Raw genomic sequence first — 24,267 nt, forward strand, 5'->3', positions numbered from 1 at the left:
GAAGAAAAAGTTGGCCTTACAAACAATAAATTAATACATTGGATAAGATAAATCATAAGAACTGTAGTGTTTAATTGTTGATATCAAAGTCACTTCTTTCATTTGATTCCTTCTTAATCTATTATGTATTACCACATTGAATTGTATTTATGTTTTGTCATTTTTTCTCCTCTCAATTTTGGTGGCATCATAATCACATTACAAGATTTAACAATAATTATATGTGATAAGTTCGATTCATAATTATATTTATTTGGTAACAAAATTTTCATGTTACACATATCAATTTTAAAATTTATTCCTTATGTAGAAGATAAAACAAATATATCATCGTTTGGATCTGAATAAACTTGCAGTGCTCGTTCCTGGAGACTGGTTGTAATAAATAGGTAAACGGCAAAGTCTTCCTGTCGAGGGGCCTTCATCAAATTGCACCAAACACAAGTATTCAATTGGCTTGGGTTGGGACCCAAAGAAGTAAATTGGTGATGAAAAAGTCCACACAGCTTCAAGTATCCAACAAACGCACCTGCATTCATAAGACTAATATTGAAGTCTCAATTCTTTTCATCACTTGGAAATAGTAGGAAAGAAAAGAAAAGAATCGAGAGAGTACTAATGTATATGTGTAGGGGAACCATTCTGCTTAAATGTTTTACATTAATCATCTTTCTGCAAACATGCAATGCTAGGAAAAGCAAACACTACCACTGTCCTCCTTCTGCTTGTGGCCATATCCGTACCATAAGCAACCCTTTTCGCTTAAACACTGATCCAAAAGATTGCCGTTATCCAGGATATGAATTAACTTGTGAAGGTAACCAAACACTTATGTGGTTATTCTCTGTGAAGTTGCACGTTCAAGGCATCAACTATGATAACAAGACAATTCGCCTGGTAGATCCAACTTTACAAACACAAGATGATCTATGCTCTTTCAGATCTCAGTTTAACTTCAACAAGTACTATACTATCATTGACTCATATTATTATACTTATGATTATCCTAAAACATTTTTAGACCCAATCTTCATGTTCAGCTGTCGATTTGCTGTGAATAATTCCGCATTTGTGGAAATTAGTGGCTGCAAATTAAGCAGATACACTTATTTAAAGATTGGAGAAACGAATGCATCAGAAGTCAATGATGGATGCAGAGTACAATTTATAGGCCTGACCTCATGGCCTAATATTAAAGATGCAGAGAACAACATTTCCCTTTCTGAATTTCATCAAGCAATCCTCTACGGATTTGAGCTTCGTTATTATATGTGGAGTTCTCCACAAAAAAAAAGTAAGGTCTTCAATTATATATGCTCTGCTTCTTAATTTGTAACATTCTTTTCCATCCTAAGACATTAGGAAAATAATGGATTCACTCACTACGATTTTATTTCTACATCTCTTTGTAGGTGATATTGAACAGCTTTTCTGTGAGTACTCAAACTTTTCTCTATATATACTTTTAATGCTCCATTTATCTCTCATTCTAAATATTTTGCACTTTAATCTAACCAGGGATCAGTCTGTCGATAGTTGAGTATTTCGTATTTAAGCACCAGAATTATGGACGAAGATGGATAAGTAAGACCGTCTTCAATATAATTATATATGTTCTGCTTTTTGATAAAAAAACGTTTTCCATCCTCTGATACGTGTGAAATTAGGAAAGCAATGGATTCAGTCACCATAATTTAATTTCTTTTATGTGTTATATTTGTTATTTCTCTTTTACATATACTTTAAGTTCTCCATTGATCTCTCATTCTATTTTTTTGCGCTTTAATCTAACCAGGGACCATTCTGTCGCTACTTCTGTATCTCATGGGTAAGCTCCTGTATATCCCTTTAGCAAGCTGTATGTTATTTGGATGGGCACAACTTAACATACCATCAATCTAACACAAGTGAGCACAACATAAAAATTCTGAAAATAGAACCACTCGAAATATGTTATTGTTAGTAAAGTTATTAGTAGCAATCAAATGAGACAGAAAGTGTTAAATTTAACTAAACTCTGAGAAGAATAGAACGGTCCTCATAAGAAAAAAAGACATCTCTATGATATATTGGCTCAAGCAGGAAATTAACTTTATGACTTCTCGAACTTGCAGCGTATTTTGGAATAAAATTTGTGATAGGCCTTCCGTTTGTAGTTGTATTTCTGGTGATCAAATTCAAAAGGAGGCATTTGTCGATGTATGATACGATTGAAGGGTTTTTACAAGCACAAAATAATTTCATGCCAATCAGATATAATTACTCCCACATAAAGAGAATGACAAGAGGATTCAAAGAGAAATTAGGTGAGAGAGGTTATGGCAGTGTATACAAAGGAAAGCTTCAAAGTGGAAGGGATGTGGCAGTGAAGATGTTAAGCAAGCCTAAATCTGGTGGGCAAGATTTTATGAATGAAGTAGCTAGCATTGGAAGGATTCATCATGTCAATGTGGTTGGACTCGTGGGATATTGTGTTGAGGGAACTAAGCGTGCTCTTGTATACGACTTCATGCCCAATGGATCACTCGACAAGTATATCAGCATCAGTGAAGAAGGAAGTCCTCTGTTAAGTTGGCAGAGGAATTATGACATTATTCTTGGAGTGGCTCGAGGAATTGGATATTTGCATCGAGGCTGTGATGTACAAATTTTGCATTTTGACATCAAACCACACAACATTCTTTTGGATGAGAATTTCATTCCAAAGATTTCTGACTTTGGGCTTGCAAAACTATATCCACCAGGTAATAGCATAGTGACTCTCACAGCTGCTCGAGGAACGATTGGCTATGTAGCTCCAGAGTTGATCAGCAGAAGCATCGGGGAAATCTCTTACAAAGCTGATGTTTACATCTTTGGAATGCTGCTAATGGAAATGCTGGACTTGAAAAGACCTGAAGTTGCAAATGAAGAGAATTCCAGCCAATATTTTCCTTATTATATTTACGATAAGTTCAACAAGGGGAAGGAGGTTGTGGTGGATGAAGAAGCAAATGATGATGAAAAGAAGATGGCTAGAAAGCTGGCTTTAGTTGCGTTATGGTGCATACAAACAAATCCGATACAACGCCCTTCGATGAGTAGAGTATTAGAAATGCTTGAAGGTGAAGCTGAAGTGCTAGAAGTACCTCCTCAGCCTCTTCAATCTCAACGGATTGTTCATCAGATCATGGGAAGTTCTATGACATTTTCGTCTGATTCAATGGCTTTGTTAGAAAATACGGCTGATAATCTGGTTGAAGTAGACATTTGTTCTGATTGACCATAGTTGATGTAATTTTTATGTGAAACAAAGAGCCCACCCAACAATGTTTGGGACAAAGGGTGTTGTTGCAATTGTTATACTAGTTTAAAAACACACCTCGAAGCTAATTGACCAAGTGTATAACTTAATTTGCTCATAAAATTTGTCAAAATGGCAGCCCACTCATTAATTTTGAGGTGTGTCTGGTTACGGAATTGGAGATAGTTCAGATACAAAACATGAACACATGATAGTTTATGAAAAATCATCTTATATATTTTTATCTAAAATCTAGTAGTATTTTTCTAGCATTTTCGATGCAAAATCATTAAGTACTATTTTATAGTCAATTTATTTTAGTAATTCCTTTTTAATCCATTTATTTTCTCTTGTATATTATTGATCTTAGATAGGATTTTATCAATTTTAATTTCGAAAAACTTCTTTCAACTAAATGTATTAGGAAAAGGAATAAGTCTTTCTATTTGATTAAGTATTTTCATTAGATCATTATCTTCTATTTTTATTATTTCTTTTTAACACTTTTAATTAAAAAATAAATATAAACCATCAATATTTATTCGATTATGTGTTAAGAAAGTTCATTATTGAGAAAATGTTTTTTTTTTTTTAAAATTCTCATCATATAGTGATTTCAGTTTTTAACCACTAAATAAGAAACCAAAATATTTTCATATGCTTCAAACTGTTCAAAACAAGAATATATATATACTTATGAACTAAGAATATCAATAATAATAAGTTAAAAAGAAAAAATAATTAAAAAATAAAATTAGAATAACAAAATTTGGCACAAATTTGATAAGTTGATATAACAATATTGAAATAATGTTGCATGCATTCTTTCAATATAATGATTGTTTGTTTGTTCTTCTTGAGGTTTTGAAGAAGTCATTGAAAAACAATTTTTATTCTTTTGTAGCTCGTAAACAACAGTAAATCAAAAGATTTTGTAGGAGATAGTTTAATATTGAGAAAAAAAATAATAAAACAGATGAATTATAAGGTAAATAATAGTTATAGGATCAAATTCTTAGAGATAAATAAGGAAGCACAATTTTCCACACAAGGAAATTATTCTCAAAAAAATGTTTCATTCCTTTAGAAAAGTAGAAAAACTAACAACATTTCTTTTTTACTTCTTAAAGATTTTGTAGGAGATAGTTTGATATTGAGAAAAAAAATAATAAAACAGATGAATATAAGGTAAATAATAGTATAGGATCAAATTCTTAGAGATAAATAAGGAAGCACAATTTCCCACGCAAGGAAATTATTCTCAAAAAAATGTTTCATTCCTTTAGAAAAGTAGAAAAACTAACAACATTTCTTTTTTACTTCTTAAAGATTTTGTAGGAGATAGTTTAATATTGAGAAAAAAAATAATAAAACAGATGAATATAAGGTAAATAATAGTATAGAATCAAATTCTTTTAGATAAATAAGGAAGCACAATTTCCCACTCAAGGAAATTATTCTCAAAAAAATGTTTCATTCCTTTAGAAAAGCAGAAAAACTAACAACATTTCTTTTTTACTTCTTACACGTTCTCTTTTTAATTTAAAAATACTTATAATTTCTTTTTAGTAACATGTACAAGTACTTTTTTTAAAAAAATAAAAAAATCAATGGACCCTAAAGCGACTTTTCGTGGGATAGTGATTAAGACGACCCTGTTTTTTGTCCTATGGAGGCTAAGATGACTAGATACTAATATCGCTTATGCATGAATTAAAACGACACACTAGCTTGTTAAGGAAATATTTCATTTTTGTTAAAACTTAAAAGGTTTCCCTTCATTTGACCTTTATCATGCTATATAACTGCTAGCAATAATTAATACCTCTGGATTCTAATACCATGATCAGGTAGTCTAGAATTCGAGTAACGTAGCTTTTGTGATGAAGTGTTGTCGATTATTAAATTACATAAATCTCATAGTTTTAATATGAAATTACAATCTATTCTTTATAAGTATCTAATTATATTAATTCCTTAAAAATTAGAAAATCGGATACAATAATTGAACCTCGAATACATTAAATATTGTTTCGGATACATTACATGTAGCTCATGTACATTTAATATTAGCTCGGATACATTAATATGTAGCTTAAATACATTAAATACTGACTCGAATACATTAAATACTGGCTCGGATACATTATTATGCAACTCGAATTTATTTTAAAAAAGGAAAAATTATTTGGATTAATGCCTTTTAATAAATAAATACTGATTTTAGCAATACGTTTTATTTATTTCCGTTTATTGCAATATTATGTTAAATCTGCAATATATATTAAAAGTGCATTAAGTATGCAATATATGTTTATCATAACTATTTTTAAAAATATATTATGCTTGTTGGTAAGAAGTTGACACATTGTATTATAAGTGTATTAAAATGTGTGACAAATGTATATCCATCAACAAAATTTGTATTATATGTAAGTAACAAATTATTTTTTATAATATGAATTAAAAGTGATAAAGTGAAAATAAATGTTATTGTTATGAATAGTAAAAATATTTTATTTGTAGTACATTTACGTAAGTTACCAAAAAAAAAAAGGAATTTAGGAGATTTTTAAAAATATTAGGGAATAATGAAAATAAGTAAAAATAAAATGTGTATATTGATGTAATTTAACAAATTTAATGACTTCAACTATATATGCAACGGGAAGGATGTTATTGGCTTCATGTTTAAATTAGTTTAATTTAGAAATTTAATTTTGTGGAGTTTATTTAACATAACAAGCCAGTATTGAGAATTGGTTCAATGGCAATTATTGCAACTTACTTGTTTGGCAATTTTTTTAAGATTTTGTTTCATCTGCCTAAGCAGATTATAATAGATTTATATCGGATAGGGCGAAGTTAATGTCAGTTACATTTCATAAGTTAAAACTTTTCCTAGAGGGGCAGGAGGAATCACTTGATTATCTCTCAAACTCAGAGTTTCTCTAGCGCTTTCATCTTTAATTTCCACCAATGTCTTCCTTGCTTTCGAGTGTATTCGCTATCTGTTATCTCCTTATCTCCATAGCCTCATTCACAAGTTATGGTGCTGCTCAGGATACTTTATTACAAAATCATTTGCTAATCAACGGCATGAAATTAATTTCGTCCGGCCAAAGATTTGAATTAGGATTTGTTAGTAATTTTTTAGTACCTGTATGCAAAATGTACCTAGGATTATGGTACAAAGATGTAGGTCCAGGTACCGTTGTATGGGTTGGCAATAGAAGAAATCCAGTTAATTGTGGTGCATTTCTAGGACTAGACACAGGCGGAGACATTGTTCTCCAAGATTTTATGGGAGTAACGGTATGGATTCATAAGTCAAATCAGACAGTTTCCAGGTCAGCTATAAAGCTCCTGGATACAGGTAATCTCGTATATGGAGATTATAGCAATCTGACTGCTGGAGAGTACCTGTGGCAGAGCTTTGACCACCCTGTTGACACATTGTTACCTGGAATGAAGCTCGGCTGGGAGAAGAAAAGTGGTATCGACCGATCCATGAGGTCCTGGAGGACAGAAGCTGATCCATGAACTATACTGAAGGATGTAGGAGAAACACATCACTTAACTATACTGATAAAGACGTATTTGTAAAGAACACTGGACTGAAGTTGCCTGATAAAGCTACTTACTGGGGAATGTTGTATCCCCAGGACTGAACACAAGTGCTTAAACGAAAGATCATGTATGGCTTATACTAACATCAGTGGAAGCAAATGTGTTGTTTGGTTGGAAGATTTAGTTGATATGAGATATTCACAAATTGCTGGGAACAACATTTTTATACGGATGGCAAATGGAAAACCAGGTAAAAGTGATTGATTGCTTGTGACATTTTTATATGTGTGTATGAATGACATTTGAAGGATGTAGTAGTTAATTTTTGTGTAAGTTTTGATTATTTGCACATAAACATTAATTAATAAAATTTCCATATTAGTGCTTGATTAAGTGGTTCATCGCAGATTGATATCGAAACATTAGCCTGAATATTGTTACATAACTGATAGAATGTATGCTTTTCACTTAACGAGTAATGGACCAGGTCCCTTACTTCAACTCAGAAAATTACCAGAAAGTTGAATGCAGTAAAATCAACACAATGATTTTACGTGGAAACCTCCTTGCTTAAGGGAGTAAAACCACGACCTGTCTCACAGGATTTTCAATCGTTTTCACTAATCTTCAAAAGCAAAAGCGAAACACGATTACACCAAATGTAAGAAAGAGTTATCAATCTTACCGTTAAGCAATAGACCTCTATTGCTCAACAAGCCAAAGTAGAAAAACAATCTACCCACTAAGCAATCCCACCTGGACAACCTAGACTTTTAACGCAACACACCAATTCCTTTATAGATTTAGGAGTGGTTTACAATTTAAGAACAAGAGAATAAATTCCTAAAACAACTAGACGAAAAGCTCCAGATGTTGCTGTTGTTCAAGGAATGATTCTGCCTTTTGCCTTTTTGTTAGCCTTTGCAAGAGTTCTTGAAAAGTGTTTATCAAGTTGCAAAAACTACCAAAAAGTGTTTAGGAAAGTGTCTTTTGTATTGACAAGTCCCTTTCCTAAACATCTTGCCATTGGTTGGAAAGGTCACACTTTCTGACGCCATCGGGAAGTGTGCACCTACTTTCTGTACTATCTCCAGCTGGCAGTCGACTGGCTCACTCTCAAGAGAGCCTGGTACCTCTACTAGGTCCCTGGGTTTGTTTCATCTGCAATACTTCAAACAAGACACCTGCAATACTCAAGTAGAAAACCCGGTACCTTTATGAGGTCCCTAAGTTTGTCAAATCATCAAAACTACAAATAACATTTTCCCCCTTTTTGATGATGACAAACAATGATATGATCTGAGATCTTCACCAGAGTCGTTCCCCCTGACATTGTATTCCCCCTTTCTGCATATTCCCCTTTTTCTTAATATTCCCCTTTAATGCATGTTCCCCCTTAATGTATGTTCCCTTTTATTTTGCTACTTACAGTTTACTTCCCCCTTTTGGCATCATAAAAAAGATATGCAGTAAACCATTGAGTCAACATAAATATTGTACAAGATCAGAGCTAATCAGCAATCAAACAGTAGAGGACAAGCATTCACAAAAGAAACTGGGAAGAACATCAAAGGAATAAAGTAACCAACAAGCCATTATAACATAATACATTAAAAGCAAACTAAAAATCCATTAACACGAGAATTTGCCACACAAAAAAAACAACACAAGGAGGGATTGATTGACAGGTTTAGGAAGAGGGAGGGGTCTTGGATAGGGACTGGATAACAAGAGTGAGTCGTGCATTGGCAGCATCATTATCCTGGATGGCCTTTTCTTGCAGGGCAGTTATCTTCGCCCTCAACTCCTTGTTCTCTTTCTCCAGAGCTTGTGCAGCTGAAGAACCAGGTCCCTCAGTTTGTGCAGTAAGAAGCTCTGCCTTGAGTACAGCAATTTCAGCCTCTTTACCACTCAAACGCACAGTGAGTTCCTCAGTCTCATGTTTAAGCTTATCCAGGTCCGCAAGAAGTTGTGCCATTTTGCTTTTTGGCAAGCCTCTGCCTTCAATGCACTCACATTCAACCAAGGTGTGCTCAGAGATGGTCTGCTTGACTGTCCCCACCTTTCCAATACCAAGAGGAATCTGAAAGTGTGTGAATACTTTAGTGAGAAAGTATCCATATCCCATTCCATGTACTCCTTTCCTCTCGATAACTGTCTTGTGAATGTGTTCAATCATAAGACCAGGAAGACTCAGAGCCTCAAAGCTGCACAGCATCTCCATGATGTACAAGTCAGCAGCAGTAGCAAGTGTTCTCTTTTCAGTTCGAGGGAGAACCACTTTGTTGACGAACTCGAAGACCAGCTGATACTCACTCTTCATGAGTTTCTTATAGATCCCAGCAACCTTGGTTGTGGGAGTCTTTGAAATCAGAGATGCAAATTCTGAAGAGCAAGTTTTCTCCTGCACGGACCGGGTCCCCTCAGTAGGCACTCTGAGTATTTTGCCCAACATCTCCTCATTTAAAGAAATGGCAATATCGTTCACACGTGTGAGGAGACTCCCATCCTCCAGAAATTGAACATTGTAATAAAACTCACGGACCTCTTCTTCATGGAGGATGGGGGATTGCTTGTTGAACAGGTGCAACCAAGACTGGATCTCCACCATGTCGTGCAGAGAGTCCATGCCTGGAAGAGTGATAATCCCCATATCAAACACTCTACCAGCAAGAACTGCTTGGTTCCTCAGACTGTCAACTATTTCCTGCATGTTGACATTCTCACTTTTCTGGGCTTGAGAACCAGGTCCCTGTGTCCGCTTTCTCTTCCTTTCAGTTTTCTTCCCTTTTGACTGTGACTTCTCAACCTTCTTTGTAACCACTTCTCTTTTCTTTTCTGACTTCTTCTTGTCACTTTTCTTTTCAACCTCTTCCCCAGACAACTCAACCAAATTTTCTTTGGGTATCTTAAAGTGTGATACCTTGAAAGTTCGTGCACTTCTGACTGCGGCAGCAGATCGTGCACTTGCCTTCAAGGCATCCCCCATTAATTTCTGTGCAGCAGACCTTGTATTAGGTCTTCTCTTAGGAGCCTCCTCCACAACCTTTTCTTTCCCTTTTCTACTCTCCACCCTCCATTTTAAAGGTTCTTCTTTACTAGCAGATTCAGATGAAGAAGAAGAAGAATACCGCCCTAAATCTGGGGTTTTGTCAAAAATGGGTTGAGAAGGCCTTACCTCTTCTCTTTCAAGAGCAACAGTGTGTTCTGTTCTGGCCTCTTCCCTCATCATTGCAAGACTCTCAATCACGAGTTCCTCACTCGCTGCTAGAATATTTGACTCTGAAGCCCTGTGTTTTGGTAGATCTCCCTCAAACATGTTGTCAGGCAACATGTCTTCACAAGTACCAGGTACTGTAGAAGTGTTTAGATCAATGGAGAAGAACGGGTTATCTGGAGCATTTTGTGAGGGACTGGGTGGGAGAGGAGTGCTGGCTGGAGCAGGTGTTGGAGAATAGAAGGCAAGAGGTGTAATTTCATCAAGTGTGCCCAGCATTTGCGTCGAAGAAGATGACGAGGAAGACATGGTTACGATACAGGAAGAACGCAAGAGAGAAGGAAGACAGATTTGCCTTTGAATGTGAGAGGTCTTTGTGATAAATGAGAGAGATAAAGTTTCAAGATGAATGAGAGTTTCAGGAGAAAAGACCCCTTTTTAAAAGAAGTGAGAAGGTGCCAGGTCCATTGATTAGGCGCGTCGTTTGAGAGAAAAAACGATTGGACTGATCGGTCAGAGTAACCGATGACTGACACGTGGCATTTTCAACGGTCAAAATTTTTAGTTTAAACTTAATGTAAAATGCTAACCTGGACAGGTACCAGGTACCATGATAGAGTTTAACTTCATTCCTTAATTGTTCTAACCTCTTCTTTTTGCTGAGCAGATCCCTATTGAAGGTATACCTACGAAAGGTACAAAAATGATCTTGAGCAAATATTTAAAATTCACACAAAGGATACCTGCACAACAGTTCTAACCATCGAGGGAATATTTCTGTTTGAAGCTAAAAACATCACTTGGAGATCAACATCCCCAACTTCAGCCGATTTCTCTCAAATTGGTCCTTGCTGAGAGCCTTGGTGAAGATGTCTGCAATCTGTTCCTCCGTTGGACAGTATGTGAGCACAATATTTCCCTTCTCAACATGATCTCTCAAAAAATGATGTCTAACATCAATGTGCTTTGTTCTCTTATGATGAACTGGGTTTTTTCCCATACTCACAGCACTGGTGTTGTCACACATTAGAGGGATTGCTTTAATGTGGATTCCAAAATCTTCTAAGTGTTGCCTGATCCACAGCAACTGAGAACAACAAGCTGCAGCAGCTACATATTCAACTTCAGCAGTTGAAAGAGCCACAGAGTTCTGCTTCTTAGTGCCCCAAGAGATAAGTGAAGATCCAAGGAAATGAGCCATTCCAGAGGTGCTCTTCCTGTCAACTTGATAACCTGCAAAATCAGCATCTGCAAAACCAACCAGATCAAAAGTATCACCTGCAGGATAAAAGAGAACCAGGTCCCCTGTTTTCTTCAGGTATCTGAGAATGCGTTTTGCAGCCTTCAGGTGTGAATCACGAGGACATGCTTGAAACCTGGCACACATTCCTACACTGTAAACAATATCAGGTCTGCTAGCAGTCAGATATAGCAGGGAGCCAATAATTCCTCTGTACATTGTCTGATTCACAAGGGGATCAGATTCTTCTACTATCATCTTGGAATTTGTTCCCATAGGAGTGTCAATAGGTTTGGAATCAAACATGTTGAATTTCTTCAAAAGCTCTTTGATGTACTTCTCCTGGCATATTGAAATTCCATTTGATGATTGCTTGATTTGCAGTCCCAAGAAAAATGTCAGCTCACCCATCATGCTCATTTCAAACTCTCTTCCCATTAGTGATGAGAATTCTTCACACAGGTGTTCTGAAGTGGCTCCAAAAATTATGTCATCCACATAAACTTGAATGATAAGCAATTCTTGTTCCCTTTTTAATAAGAACAAAGTATTGTCTATCTTGCCTCTTTTGAAATCATTCTTCAACAGAAATTTTGACAGCCTTTCATACCATGCTCTTGGAGCTTGTTTCAGACCATATAGTGCCTTGTTTAATCTGAACACATGATTTGGTAGCTCTGTATCTTCAAAACCAGGAGGTTGCTTGACATATACTTCCTCCTTGAGATCTCCATTCAGAAATGCACTCTTCACATCCATTTGATACAGCTTGAATCCCATAAAAGCAGCAAAAGCTATTAAGATTCTAATAGCTTCCATTCTGGCAACCGGTGCAAAAGTCTCATCATAGTCAATTCCTTCTTCTTGATTGTATCCTTGCACTACCAGCCTGGATTTATTTCTAGTAATAGCTCCACTTTCATCAAGTTTGTTTCTGAATACCCACCTGGTTCCTATTATTGTTCTGCCTTCAGGTCGAGGAACCAGGTACCATACCTTACTTCTTTCAAACTGATGAAGTTCTTCTTGCATAGAGTTGATCCAGTCTGCATCACTTAATGCTTCTTTAACATTCTTAGGCTCAATGGATGATATGAATGCTGAGAATGCAACTAGATTTCTTGTTTTTGATCTAGTTTGAATTCCAGAATTCAAGGGAGAGATGAGATTATCAAGAGGATGTGATGAACTATGCTTCCATCCTGACCTTGCAGCAGACTGATTTGGCAGACCATCATGATCTTCTTCATCAGGAGTGACATCATCTTCTGGGGGTTCTGATGTACTCTGGCTGGAGTTTTGAGTAGTACCAGGTACCCTATCATCCTGTTCAACCTCAGCATCTTCCTCAGGTAGACTGTGATTCTGATCTTCACAATCATTTTTCAGTTGTTGATCTGCATCAGTTTGAGCGCCTTCAATCTTCTTGGATGTTAGCATTTTTAGCACATCATCATCATCATTTGATCCATCACTCTTCAAGCTTCCATTTTCATCAAAAACAACATGAATGCTTTCTTCAATGCATTGTGTTCGCTTGTTGAATATTCTGTAGGCTTTGCTGGATGAAGAATATCCAACAAATACTCCTTCATCACTTCTGGGATCAAATTTTCCCAGATCATCCTTCCCATTGTTCAGCACAAAACATCTGCATCCAAAGGCTCTAAGGTAATTCAGCATTGGCTTCTTGTTGTTGAGTAGTTCATAAGGAGTCTTGTTTAGCACAGCTCTTATTAGACACCTGTTGGTAACATGACATGCTGTGTTAACAGCTTCAGCCCAGAAACTTTGAGGAAGATTTGATTCAATAATCATAGTTCTGGCAATATTCACCAAGGTTCTGTTCTTCCTCTCCACTACTCCATTTTGTTGAGGAGTTCTTGGAGCAGAGAAGTTGTGGCTTGTACCATTTTCCATACAGAATCTATCGAGAGTTGAGTTTTCAAATTCTGTCCCATGATCAGATCTAATACTGCAAACAACTTGATTCAATTTGGTTTGAATCATTTTGAAAAATACCACCAACTCATCAGCTGTATCTGCCTTTGATCTCAAAAATCTCGTCCAGGTGTATCTTGAATAATCATCAACAATCACCAAAATATACTTCTTGCCATTTCTGCTTTGAATCTTCAAGGGTCCACACAGGTCCATATGCAGCAACTCTAAGGTTCTTGATGATGTTACCTGATTCTTGGGCTTGAAAGATGATCTGATTTGCTTTCCTTTGACACAAGCTTCACATATTTTATTTTCAGCAAACTTCATCTTAGGCAACCCTCGGACCAGGTCCTTTGAAATCAATTTATTCAATAAAGATGAACTCACATGTCCCAGCCTACGATGCCAGAGATCAGCATTTTCATTTTGAGCACTGAGACATGTCAAGTCATCTCCATGAGAGATTTCCAAGTTTGCCACATACATATTTTTACTTCTGTGTGCAGTGAGAATTACCTTGTTTGTAGTTAAACTCACCACAGTGCATTTCTCAGAAGTAAACTTGACTTCATTTCCTTTATCACAGATTTGTGAAACACTCAGCAAGCTGTACTTCAAACCATCCACATGGTAAACATTGTCGATTGAATCTTCAAGAGATCTTCCCACTTTCCCAACTCCCAAAATGTACCCCTTCTTGCCATCGCCAAATGAGACTCCTCCTCCTTGGAGGGTCTTGAGTGAGAGGAAGTTATTTACATCACCAGTCATATGTTTAGAGCAGCCACTATCCATATACCAACACTGACTGCTGCTCCTCTCACTCACCTGCACCAAAAGTCACTTGTTAAGCTTGGGAACCCATTTCAGCTTGAGTTCCCAGTAGGCAGACAAAGGAGTGATCAGATTGTAATTTGCCCAATACGGTAGACTTTGAATCCTTCTAACAAAGGACCTAGGAGCAGGAACAGATTTTTTCTTTGAAAATCTGTGAGTTGGGACAGATTCTGTAGGACCAGGTCTCTTATTTGGTACATTCTGTCTTTCAGCATAATTAGAGTATCTTTCACGAGAGTTTTTCCAGCTGACACACTCTTTTTTCAAATGTCCATTTTTTCCACAATGCAGACACAACAGATTATCAGACACAAACACATACTTACTGTGAGGATTATAAGGAGGACTTATGTTTAGACTTCCTAGTCCTTTCTTATTGAAATTACTCTGACTTGTCACATTTGACAATAACTTTGATGATTTGGTCCACTTAAGAGAATTTTCAAGTTCCTCCTTAAGTTTAACAACATCCTGTTCTAATTTGTTATTCTTTTCAAGTGACAATCTGAGATTTGTCTCAGAGTTTTTCAATTTTTCCTCAATTTCAGCTTGCAAGCTATTTGGCTCTCCATTTAGTTTTTCAGCCTTTTCAGTAAGCTCACTCAACTGATACTTAAGTTCAGAATTATTTAACTCTAGAGACACCATTTTTGCCATTGTCTCTTCAAGTTGAACTTTGTTTTCAGAAAGAATTTCAAGTTCAGCATTAATGGCATCTCTTTCAGATGTTAGCTCTATCACAGAATCTAACATGACTTTTGACAAGGTTCTTAATTTCTTAAGAGAATATTTGTCCAAGTCAATTTTCATGTCAAGAAGAGTTACCTGATTGTTCTCTTCTTCATTTTCTGTGTGTGCCATGAGAGCAAACATTTCATTGAAGACAGTTTCCTCCTCATGCACAGCAACCATAGACACATCTTTTGACTCATCAGGATCTTCTGAATCACTTGAAGAATCCCCCCATGCAGCAAGAGCCCTTTTTACAACCATATCAGCAGCAGCTTTACGATCTCTGTTTCCAAGTACCAGGTCCCTTCTGTTTTCTTTGTCACCCCTGTGCTTTTGATGTTCCTTGTTTTCAGTCTTGAGCAAAGGACACTCTCTGATGAAGTGCCCAGATTTTCCACACTTGTAGCAAGTATCACCTTGAGCAGTATTTCGAGTCCCATTAGTTCCCTTTTTATACATTTTGTTTTTTCTCACAACCTTTTGGAATCTACTGATGAGATATGCCATATCATCATCATCACTTGAATCTTCTTCTGATTTATACTTTAACATCAGAGACTTGTCCTTCTTGACTTCCTTTTTTGACAAATCATAGCTTCGATTCATCTCATGTGTTTTAAGATTTCCAATCAACGCATCCATGGTCAGCACTTTCAAGTCCTTGGCTTCTGTAATGGCATCAACTTTGCTCTCCCAAGACTTTGGAAGAATTCGAAGCACTTTTCTGACTTGTTTGGTCATGCTTATGGGTTCACCCAGACTTTTCAGCTCATTTGTAATGGAAGAGAACTTGGTGAACATCTCATGTATTGTTTCACCTTCCTTCATTTTGAAGTTTTCATATCGTGAAGTGAGCATGTCAATCTTGGATTCTTTGACTTGTTCAGTTCCTTCATGAGCCGTCAACAAGCTATCCCAAATCTCTTTAGCAGACTCACAGGCTGACACTCTGTTGTACTCATCAGGTCCTATCCCACAGACCAGAAGAGTTTTAGCTCTGAAACCCTTTTCAATCTTTTTCCTGTCAGCTTCATCATATTTCTGCCTGGGCTTTGGAACAGTAATGGTCTTTTCTCCATCTTTTTCTTCCATCATGGGAACAAAGGGTCCATCTAATATAATATCCCATAACTCGCTATCTTCAGCCATGAGATAGTCATGCATTCTAACTTTCCACCAACTGTAGAAGTGTCCATTGAAACGAGGAGGTCTGTGTGATGACTGACCTTCTTCGAGGTTAAGTGGAGCTGCCATTCTTAGAACAAAATCACTTCCTTGGTGTTAACCAAATAGGTAGTGCCTGCTCTGATACCACTTGATAGAATGTAAGCTTTCACTTAACAAGTAATGGACCAGGTCCCTTACTTCAACTCAGAAAATTACCAGAAAGTTGAATGCAGTAAAATCAACACAATGATTTTACGTGGAAACCTCCTTGCTTAAGGGAGTAAAACCACGACCTGTCTCACAGGATTTTCAATCGTTTTCACTAATCTTCAAAAGCAAAAGCTAAACACGATTACACCAAATGTAAGAAAGAGTTATCAATCTTACCGTTAAGCAATAGACCTCTATTGCTCAACAAGCCAAAGTAGAAAAACAATCTACCCACTAAGCAATCCCACCTGGACAACCTAGACTTTTAATCCAACACACCAATTCCTTTATAGATTTAGGAGTGGTTTACAATTTAAGAACAAGAGAATAAATTCCTAAAACAACTAGACGAAAAGCTCCAGATGTTGCTGTTGTTCAAGGAATGATTCTGCCTTTTGCCTTTGTGTTAGCCTTTGCAAGAGTTCTTGAAAAGTGTTTATCAAGTTGCAAAAACTACCAAAAAGTGTTTAGGAAAGTGTCTTTTGTATTGACAAGTCCCTTTCCTAAACATCTTGCCATTGGTTGGAAAGGTCACACTTTCTGACGCCATCGGGAAGTGTGCACCTACTTTCTGTACTATCTCCAGCTGGCAGTCGACTGGCTCACTCTCAAGAGAGCCTGGTACCTCTACTAGGTCCCTGGGTTTGTTTCATCTGCAATACTTCAAACAAGACACCTGCAATACTCAAGTAGAAAACCCGGTACCTTTATGAGGTCCCTAAGTTTGTCAAATCATCAAAACTACAAAGAACAATAACTCCTACACAATCTAGCGTAAGATGAAACTAACCTGCATGCATCTGGTTATTCTCATGCAAAATCTTTAACTGGATATGCAAATACCTCTAGAAATTCCTATAAAGTTTATCTGTCAAAGCTGAAGCCTAATTTTATGAGTAAGAAGTAACTAACACTTTTAACTTTCTTATATACAGATGCACCTGTTGCAGGCTGGAGATGGAAAGAGGAATGGACTGTTTTTGCTTCTTTGATTTCAGAGTTGGCACTGCTTACTATCTTGCTTATAGCTGTTGGGGTTCTATCTCGAACGAAGAGAAATGTGCTAGGTAAAAAAATTCACCTTGCAATGCTATTATGTTATTTTCATAGTTATCAATTACACACTAAGCTTAGTTTCACTAGACACTATAAATTATTTAGAAAACACATGATCTAAGTAAGATAGCTAGCCTAATACTCATATTAAGGTATTGTCTGATTGATTTGTATTGTCAAAAGAATATCTTCATCTGCGCAGATGAATCAGAAATCAATCAGCCAGCAAATTCTCAAGAAGCTTTATTGCAGGGCACTAATATCATTGCATATGATTCCAGTGATCTAGCTGCAGCCACTAACAATTTCTCGCTGGCTAATAAGATAGGGCATGGTGGCTTTGGCAATGTTTATAAGGTAATTATTTCTTTTCAATAAGTATGAAAATGCATATTTACAGTAACTCAGACAATATATTAATATCCAAATAATACACAATATTTGTAGGGTGTACTAGCGAATGGAGTAGAAATTGCAGTGAAGAAGCAGGACATGACTTCACGTCAAGGATTTACTGAGTTCAAGAATGAAGTCAAGTTAATAGCAAAGCTACAACATCGTAACCTAACCAAGTTGTTGGGATACTGCGTTAATGGAGCAGAAAAATTCCTAGTGTATGAATTCATGGCGAATAATAGCCTAGACAAGGTCATATTTGGTATGACATCTTAAATAACATTCCTTTTTCTTTTTTTTTTACTATTGTCTGTGTTGTTTTAATATTGAAAAAGCCACAAAGACAGAAATTTCAACTGTTTTTTGTACATGTCCAGATCCTGCAAGAAGGGGTGCAATAACATGGCCAATGCGCTTCAACATTATCAAGGGAATCGCAAAAGGATTAGTTTACATGCATCATGACTCAAGGTTGACAATTATCCATCGGGACTTAAAGGCTAGCAATGTCTTGCTAGACAGAGAGATGACACCCAAGATATCTGACTTAGGGTTGTCAAGGGTAGTCGAAGATGATGTTGAAGAAAAGACTCAGCATTTAATTGGAACACGGTAAGTTATTATCGTTAAGACTAAATGTTTATATGAATATTTTATAGTTCTTAGAACTGATGGTTTTATATCATGGCTGTAGTGGTTATATGCCACCTGAGTATATGGAACATGGACGTTATTCAACAAAATCAGACGTGTTTAGTTTTGGAATCCTGACATTGGAGATTGTGAGTGGCCAAAAGAATTATGATTATCGGCATCCAGTCTACGATATTGGTCTGGTAGACTATGTAAGTACATCGTTGATCCTCTGATTATCGTCATTAAATTGGTTACACAGAAGTTTCACATTGTGCTAAAAAAATTTACATGATTGATGATCTATTGTTGGTCAGGCTTGGAGAATTTGGAGTAACGGGAATGCAATAGAACTACTGGATCCAATGATTGAAAAACCAGGTGATGAGAATGAAGTTTTAGGATGCATCCTTGTTGGGCTCTTGTGTTGTCAACGCGGTCCCCAAGACAGACCTTCAATGATTCAGGTGGTTTCCTTACTGGAGGAAAATGAAATGTCAAGGTTAAATTTTGTGCCTCAGGAACCTTACTACTCTAAGGACTCGAGTCGTGGTGCAGGAGTGGAAACAGCAAGAATGATGTAACTATTACTGAATTTACCGGAAGATCGTGTCCTAATCTCAAAATGTGAAGTCTTTTTCTTTTTCCAGTTTCTATAGCTTGAAAGTATGATCATGAAATTCCTGCTTGTAAACAGCCCAAGAGAGCCTAAGCTGAGCTTCCCAGTTTTGGGGCAATTAGCGTTGTTAAGGAAAGGATCACTTTATAAAGTACTAATGAACTTTTCTAACTTGGCATTTATGTATCTTGTTGAATTTGGGGTTTTCACTAATATATCTAGGGATACTCATTCTGACTTATTTACATTCAGATCATGAACGTGAATATTTATTGGTAACATATGTCCGTTATTAACATCATTATCCGTAGTTAGCCTGTTCATCCTAATTTGCAATTTTGGCTCCGTATTGAACTCACTATCTAGAGGCTTCATACAATACAAGACATTGAAGTTTTTCTATATATTCCGTTTTCTGAAATAACACTAGAATGATATCTAATGAAGTTAATTAAGAGATACCAAATATGGCAGTGTCACTACAATTTATAACCAACTACTAGGTTGGGTTTAAACTATAACCAACAAATAAGGGTTCCGGGTTGGATATATATTATCAGGAGTAAAATGTTGGTTTAGTATGTTAATCTTATTTAATTAAACAAATCCATTTATATTAAGGCTGCCACGTCACATTTCCGCTGGAAGCTTCATAAAATCCGGTAAGAGTTCATTTTGTGATAGCTGGAGAGAAGTAAAATTACTTTTTGTTTGTAAAAAAAGTGACTATTATGAAATGAGCATAAACTTGGATAATCATCTACGAAATTTTTTCGTGATAAGTTAAATTAATTAAAGTGCCTAAAACTGTTATCTTGGAATTGCAAGAAAATATAGAAATTATCGGTGTATACGTATTAGATTATTAAAATAAAATATTAAGTAAATATGTTAGCAAGTATAAATTGCGGTAGAAGATGACTATTAGTTTTTTATAACTTATATATATATATATGATCATTAGTTTTTGTAACTATATTCACTATACAACGAGAGAGTATTTATATGTTTGAAGAAAAATGTTCTTATATGGAGTTTTGGACTTTTAATTTCAATTAATCTCAGAATTGTTTGAATTGTACAACGTTACGTTAGGTACTGTATTCAAGTAACATCGTTGGATTGGTTTAGATTATGTCACAGTGAACTTGAATCTCCTCAAAGAAAATCATATATTTACATCTCAATCTAAATTATTTTTTGATTCATTTTTATCATTTTATTTTTAATGATAATTTATTATGTTTGAAGTATATTGCATTGACATAAAATCATAGAAGAAGAAAGGGGAAATTTCAAGCGTATTTTGCATGCAACACTACCTAATATAAGTATATAACACTAATAAATTATTTTAACACGTGGAACCGCTCTACTTAAATTATTATAAAGTACGAGTGGGAGAAATTCGATGCCTCAATGTATTAATTTTAAAATAGAGGCATCTGTATCTATAAAATAAATTAAAACACTAATCTTGCCAGCGGAAAATCCGGATTTATATCTGTACTTTCATGTTTCATGTGCCTAAGCTCAATGTCAAAGTGTTGATTAAATTATTATTTTTTTTCTAAACTTTTTGAATAAATAATTTACACTAAACAAAAATTTATTACTTAAATATGATCAAATTCATCTTCTTTTCCCTCCTAGCATGATGGCTCATTCGTTGTCATTCTCATTATAGAAATTCCGTTCTATTATGATTTTTCTTTTTCTATTCTATTTTTTCCTAATAGAAATGGCTAGCCTTCAAATTCTCTATCTTTTACTCTTTTCACTCTTTTTGGCCAAATGTTATTACTCCAAAGAAGAAGATTTCGTGCAGTGCCTTTCGAGGTTTTAACCAAACTAAGCCATTATATAAAGTCATTCACCAAAATAATATGTTTTTCTAAAATTTTACAGAACTAGTATAAACGTATTCCACAGTAACGTTTTAGGATATATTTTATTTTTTAAAAGTTGATGGCGTCAGATTGATATACGTTACTCACAGTAATGTTTTACTTCTAAAACGTTACTCACAGTAACGTTTTAAGAGTAAAACGTTACTGAAAATAACGTTTTAGGAGTAAAACGTTACTTACAGTAACGTATATCAACCTAATGCTGTTATTTTTTTAAAAAAATAATATATCCTAAAACGTTACCGTGAAATACGTTTATACTAGTTTTGTAAAATCTTAAAAAAATGTATTTCTTTGGTAAATTATTTTATATAATGGCTTAGTTTGGTTAAAAATTCGTGTCTTTCTAAATACTCTGAAACCAACGTTACACAAAACATTTACACCCTAAATTCTCCAACTTATTCATCGATCCTACAATATGCTCAGAAAAATCCGAGATGGTTGAACTCTTCACATCCTGTTTTCATAGTCTCCCCTACAAAAGAATCAGATATCAAGCCGGTTATTCTTTGTGCAAAAAAATTAGGATTGCAAATGAAAATAGAGAAGTGGTGGTCATGACTATGAAGGCATATCTTTTCGCTCTGAAACCCCGTTTGTTATGCTTGATTTAAGCAATCTTGACAAAATCGAGATTGATTTAAAAGAAGGAACAGTTTGGGTTCAAGCAGGGGCGACTCTCGGCTAGCTTTACTATGCAATTGCCAAGAAAAGTAAAGTTCATGCATTTCCAGGCGGTGTCTGCTTTACTGTTGGCACTGGTGGAATGATCAGTGGTGGTGGGCTCGGCGCATTGATGAGGAAATTTGGCTTAGCAGCTGATAACGTTGTATATGCTCGCGTAATGGACGTAAATGGAAAAATTCTTAATAAAAACAAAATGAAAGAAGATTTGTTTTGGGCAGTAAGAGGAGGTGGAGGAGCAAGTTTTGGTGTTATTTTAGCATGGAAACTCAAACTTGTTCGTGTTCCCGACAAGGTTACTGTTTTCACTGTTTATAAGAAGCTAGACAATAACCAAAATCTACTCCAAAAATGACAAAACACATCACATCAACTACCTGATAAATTACTTATCAGAGTAATTATACAAAATGATGGAACAGGGAATGACAAGTATGTCTTAATGTTTTTTCAATCACTATATCTCGGACCTGTTGATGAGTTAATTCCATTACTCAAAGAAAAATTCCCTGAATTTGATTTGGAGAAAAAAGATTGCTCCAAGAGCCTGTTGTGGATTTTAGTAACAGGCCTTGCATTAAGAAAGAATGTCACGAATCTTCCTGGATTGGATCAGTCTTGTATTTCTATGGTAGGAGAACAAATGAGTCACTTGAAGTTCTACTAGAAAAGTGTATTCCAACACAGAAGAATTACTTTAAAGCCACATCTGATTTTGTGAAAGCTCCAATCCCGGAAAGTTGGTTGGGAAATGGTAAAAAGACTGTTTTTGGAAGAAGAAAGACCTCAGATTATAATGGAGCCATTAGGTGGGGAATTTAGATGAAATATCAGAATCTGAAATTCCATTCCCTCATAGAAAGGGGAATTTGTATAATATTCAGTATTTGGTGAACTGGGGCGATAACAGCGAGAGTATATCAAGCCAGAAGATAGAACGGTTGAGGAAACTTTACAAGAAAATGGAGCCATATGTTGCAAACACTCCAAGAAGTGCTTACCTGAATTACAGGAACCTTGATATAGGAACAAATCAAGATTACTACGACTATTCCAAGGCAAAAATATGGGGTGAAAAGTATTTCAACAGGAATTTTGGAGAGGTTGGCTAGAGTGAAAAGTAAGGTGGATCCTAACAATTTTTTCAGAAATGAACAAAGTATTCCACCTTATCATACAGATATCTTAAGAAGACTGGATCCTATGTCAACTGGACTGCATCAAGATGTTTGAAGTTTTATAAAGATAATTCCTTTTTTCCCCTTATCAAATTTAATAAATGTATCACTATATATATCAACTTCATCGCATCTTAATTTGCAAAATAAATGATCAAGACCTGTTACATCTAAAGGTGGATCCAAAAGATTACTGGTTATGAATAAATTATTTGTATATCTTAAGTAATTTTTTCAATAAATTATTTGTATTATCTTATGTATACACTTGTGTATATTGCAGTTAGAACGGCCAATATGGCTAACTCATCCCATCTGGGTTAATTCATACAGACTTTGACATTTTACAAATCAGGCCTGACTAGCTTATTTTTGTATGGGCCAGAAAATGCACGGTCCAACCCACAAGTACGTGGGCTACAGACTTCCCGAGTCAGCCCACTTTTTTTAAAATTATATTTTTTTATAATTATTAAAATAAATTATAAATTACAATTTAAAAATATTATCATAAATATCGATAAAACAATATTATATAATGTTAATGTTACTACTTGTTAATAAAATCTACAAACAAAATTATCTTTATAATATTTATTAAGTTTTTTTTTCCAAATAAAAGTATAAATATCTAGAAATATGAACCTAATTTTTTTTGAGTCTGGACTCTCTTTAATTTTAAATTTTAATATTATATCATATTTTTTAATACGGTCTTACCGATATTTCTCAAAGTCCCACAAATAAACAGACTTATCTAGGCGGGGCTAAAAAATTCTTTCCTTAAATGGGCTCCAAAAATCTTAGACTCCTTAAATGGGCTCCAAAAATCTTAGTCCAACCCTATTAAATCTCGAGTTATGCCAAGCCGACCCAACAGGTCTTAGCCCATATCGACGTTTCTAAATGCAGTTATGTCATTTGAATATCTTGTATATATACTTTTTGTATATCATATGTATAACTGTTATATATACATGATATCCACGTATGATACATAACTGATATCCACATGCATGACAGTATGCACAGTGGTTCCAGCCAGATACTGTCGTAGCTTAGGTTTCGCTGCCAAATTATATACATGACACAATGAAGAATATTTACATAATCAGTATGCAGTGTGCCTTGGAAAATCATTTGATCTGATGAATCGAGTAAAGAATACGAACATGTCAATACTTGGCTGTCCTATTCCTTAGTTGATATTGTTTCCAAATTGCTAATATTGCCTTGACAGATGAAGCACCGGTTCTGTATACTATATGATCTCTTTAATATAACAGTCTGAAAATGTTTAATAGTCTCTTGATATATACTTGCTATTTGTTATATGTAATAAACAACGTACTTTTAAAGTTTCTTATTAGGTTAAACTTAATAATTAACGACAATAACATTAATCAGGTTTCCATTTTATTCTTGACATGATCTCATTTCTATATTTGTTTGGCCTGCTGGCATAGCTACATGTATTGATAAATTTGAAGAAAATTTTTTTGTATAGAAAATATAATTGAGAAATAGAATATTGTTTAGTTGATTGTAGTATATTTTTCTAGATTCTTATGTGGTTAGTTAATTGTAG

At 35.3% G+C, this 24,267-nt stretch overlaps 2 protein-coding genes and 1 pseudogene across 4 annotated transcripts; all 3 read left to right on the top strand.

Annotated features, from left to right (window-relative positions):
- Nucleotides 1-341: 341 nt before the first annotated feature.
- On the top strand, nt 342-3,459 carry LOC107010332 (rust resistance kinase Lr10-like). 3 transcript variants are annotated; one of them, XM_015209609.2, is made up of 6 exons: nt 344-962; nt 1,041-1,294; nt 1,413-1,433; nt 1,519-1,584; nt 1,796-1,828; nt 2,115-3,459. In XM_015209609.2, exons 1-6 carry the CDS (start codon nt 619-621, stop codon nt 3,260-3,262), a joined length of 1,866 nt encoding a protein of 621 aa, XP_015065095.1. In that variant the 5' UTR covers nt 344-618; the 3' UTR covers nt 3,263-3,459. The 3 variants fall into 3 exon arrangements, with proteins under 3 accessions (XP_027770206.1, XP_015065094.1, XP_015065095.1); XM_015209608.2 differs by having other exon boundaries at nt 343-1,294; XM_027914405.1 differs by lacking the exon at nt 1,519-1,584 and having other exon boundaries at nt 342-1,294.
- Nucleotides 3,460-17,033: 13,574 nt separating this feature from the next.
- LOC107010092 (cysteine-rich receptor-like protein kinase 24) lies at nt 17,034-18,869 on the top strand. Its single transcript, XM_015209356.1, has 7 exons — nt 17,034-17,070; nt 17,136-17,267; nt 17,459-17,613; nt 17,704-17,914; nt 18,030-18,264; nt 18,347-18,497; nt 18,603-18,869. Exons 1-7 carry the CDS (start codon nt 17,034-17,036, stop codon nt 18,867-18,869), a joined length of 1,188 nt encoding a protein of 395 aa, XP_015064842.1.
- Nucleotides 18,870-20,645: 1,776 nt separating this feature from the next.
- On the top strand, nt 20,646-22,734 carry LOC107010093 (annotated as a pseudogene).
- Nucleotides 22,735-24,267: the final 1,533 nt, after the last annotated feature.

The sequence above is a fragment of the Solanum pennellii genome, chromosome 2 (genome assembly GCF_001406875.1).
Source record: "Solanum pennellii chromosome 2, SPENNV200".
In the NCBI taxonomy this organism is placed as follows: domain Eukaryota; kingdom Viridiplantae; phylum Streptophyta; class Magnoliopsida; order Solanales; family Solanaceae; genus Solanum; species Solanum pennellii.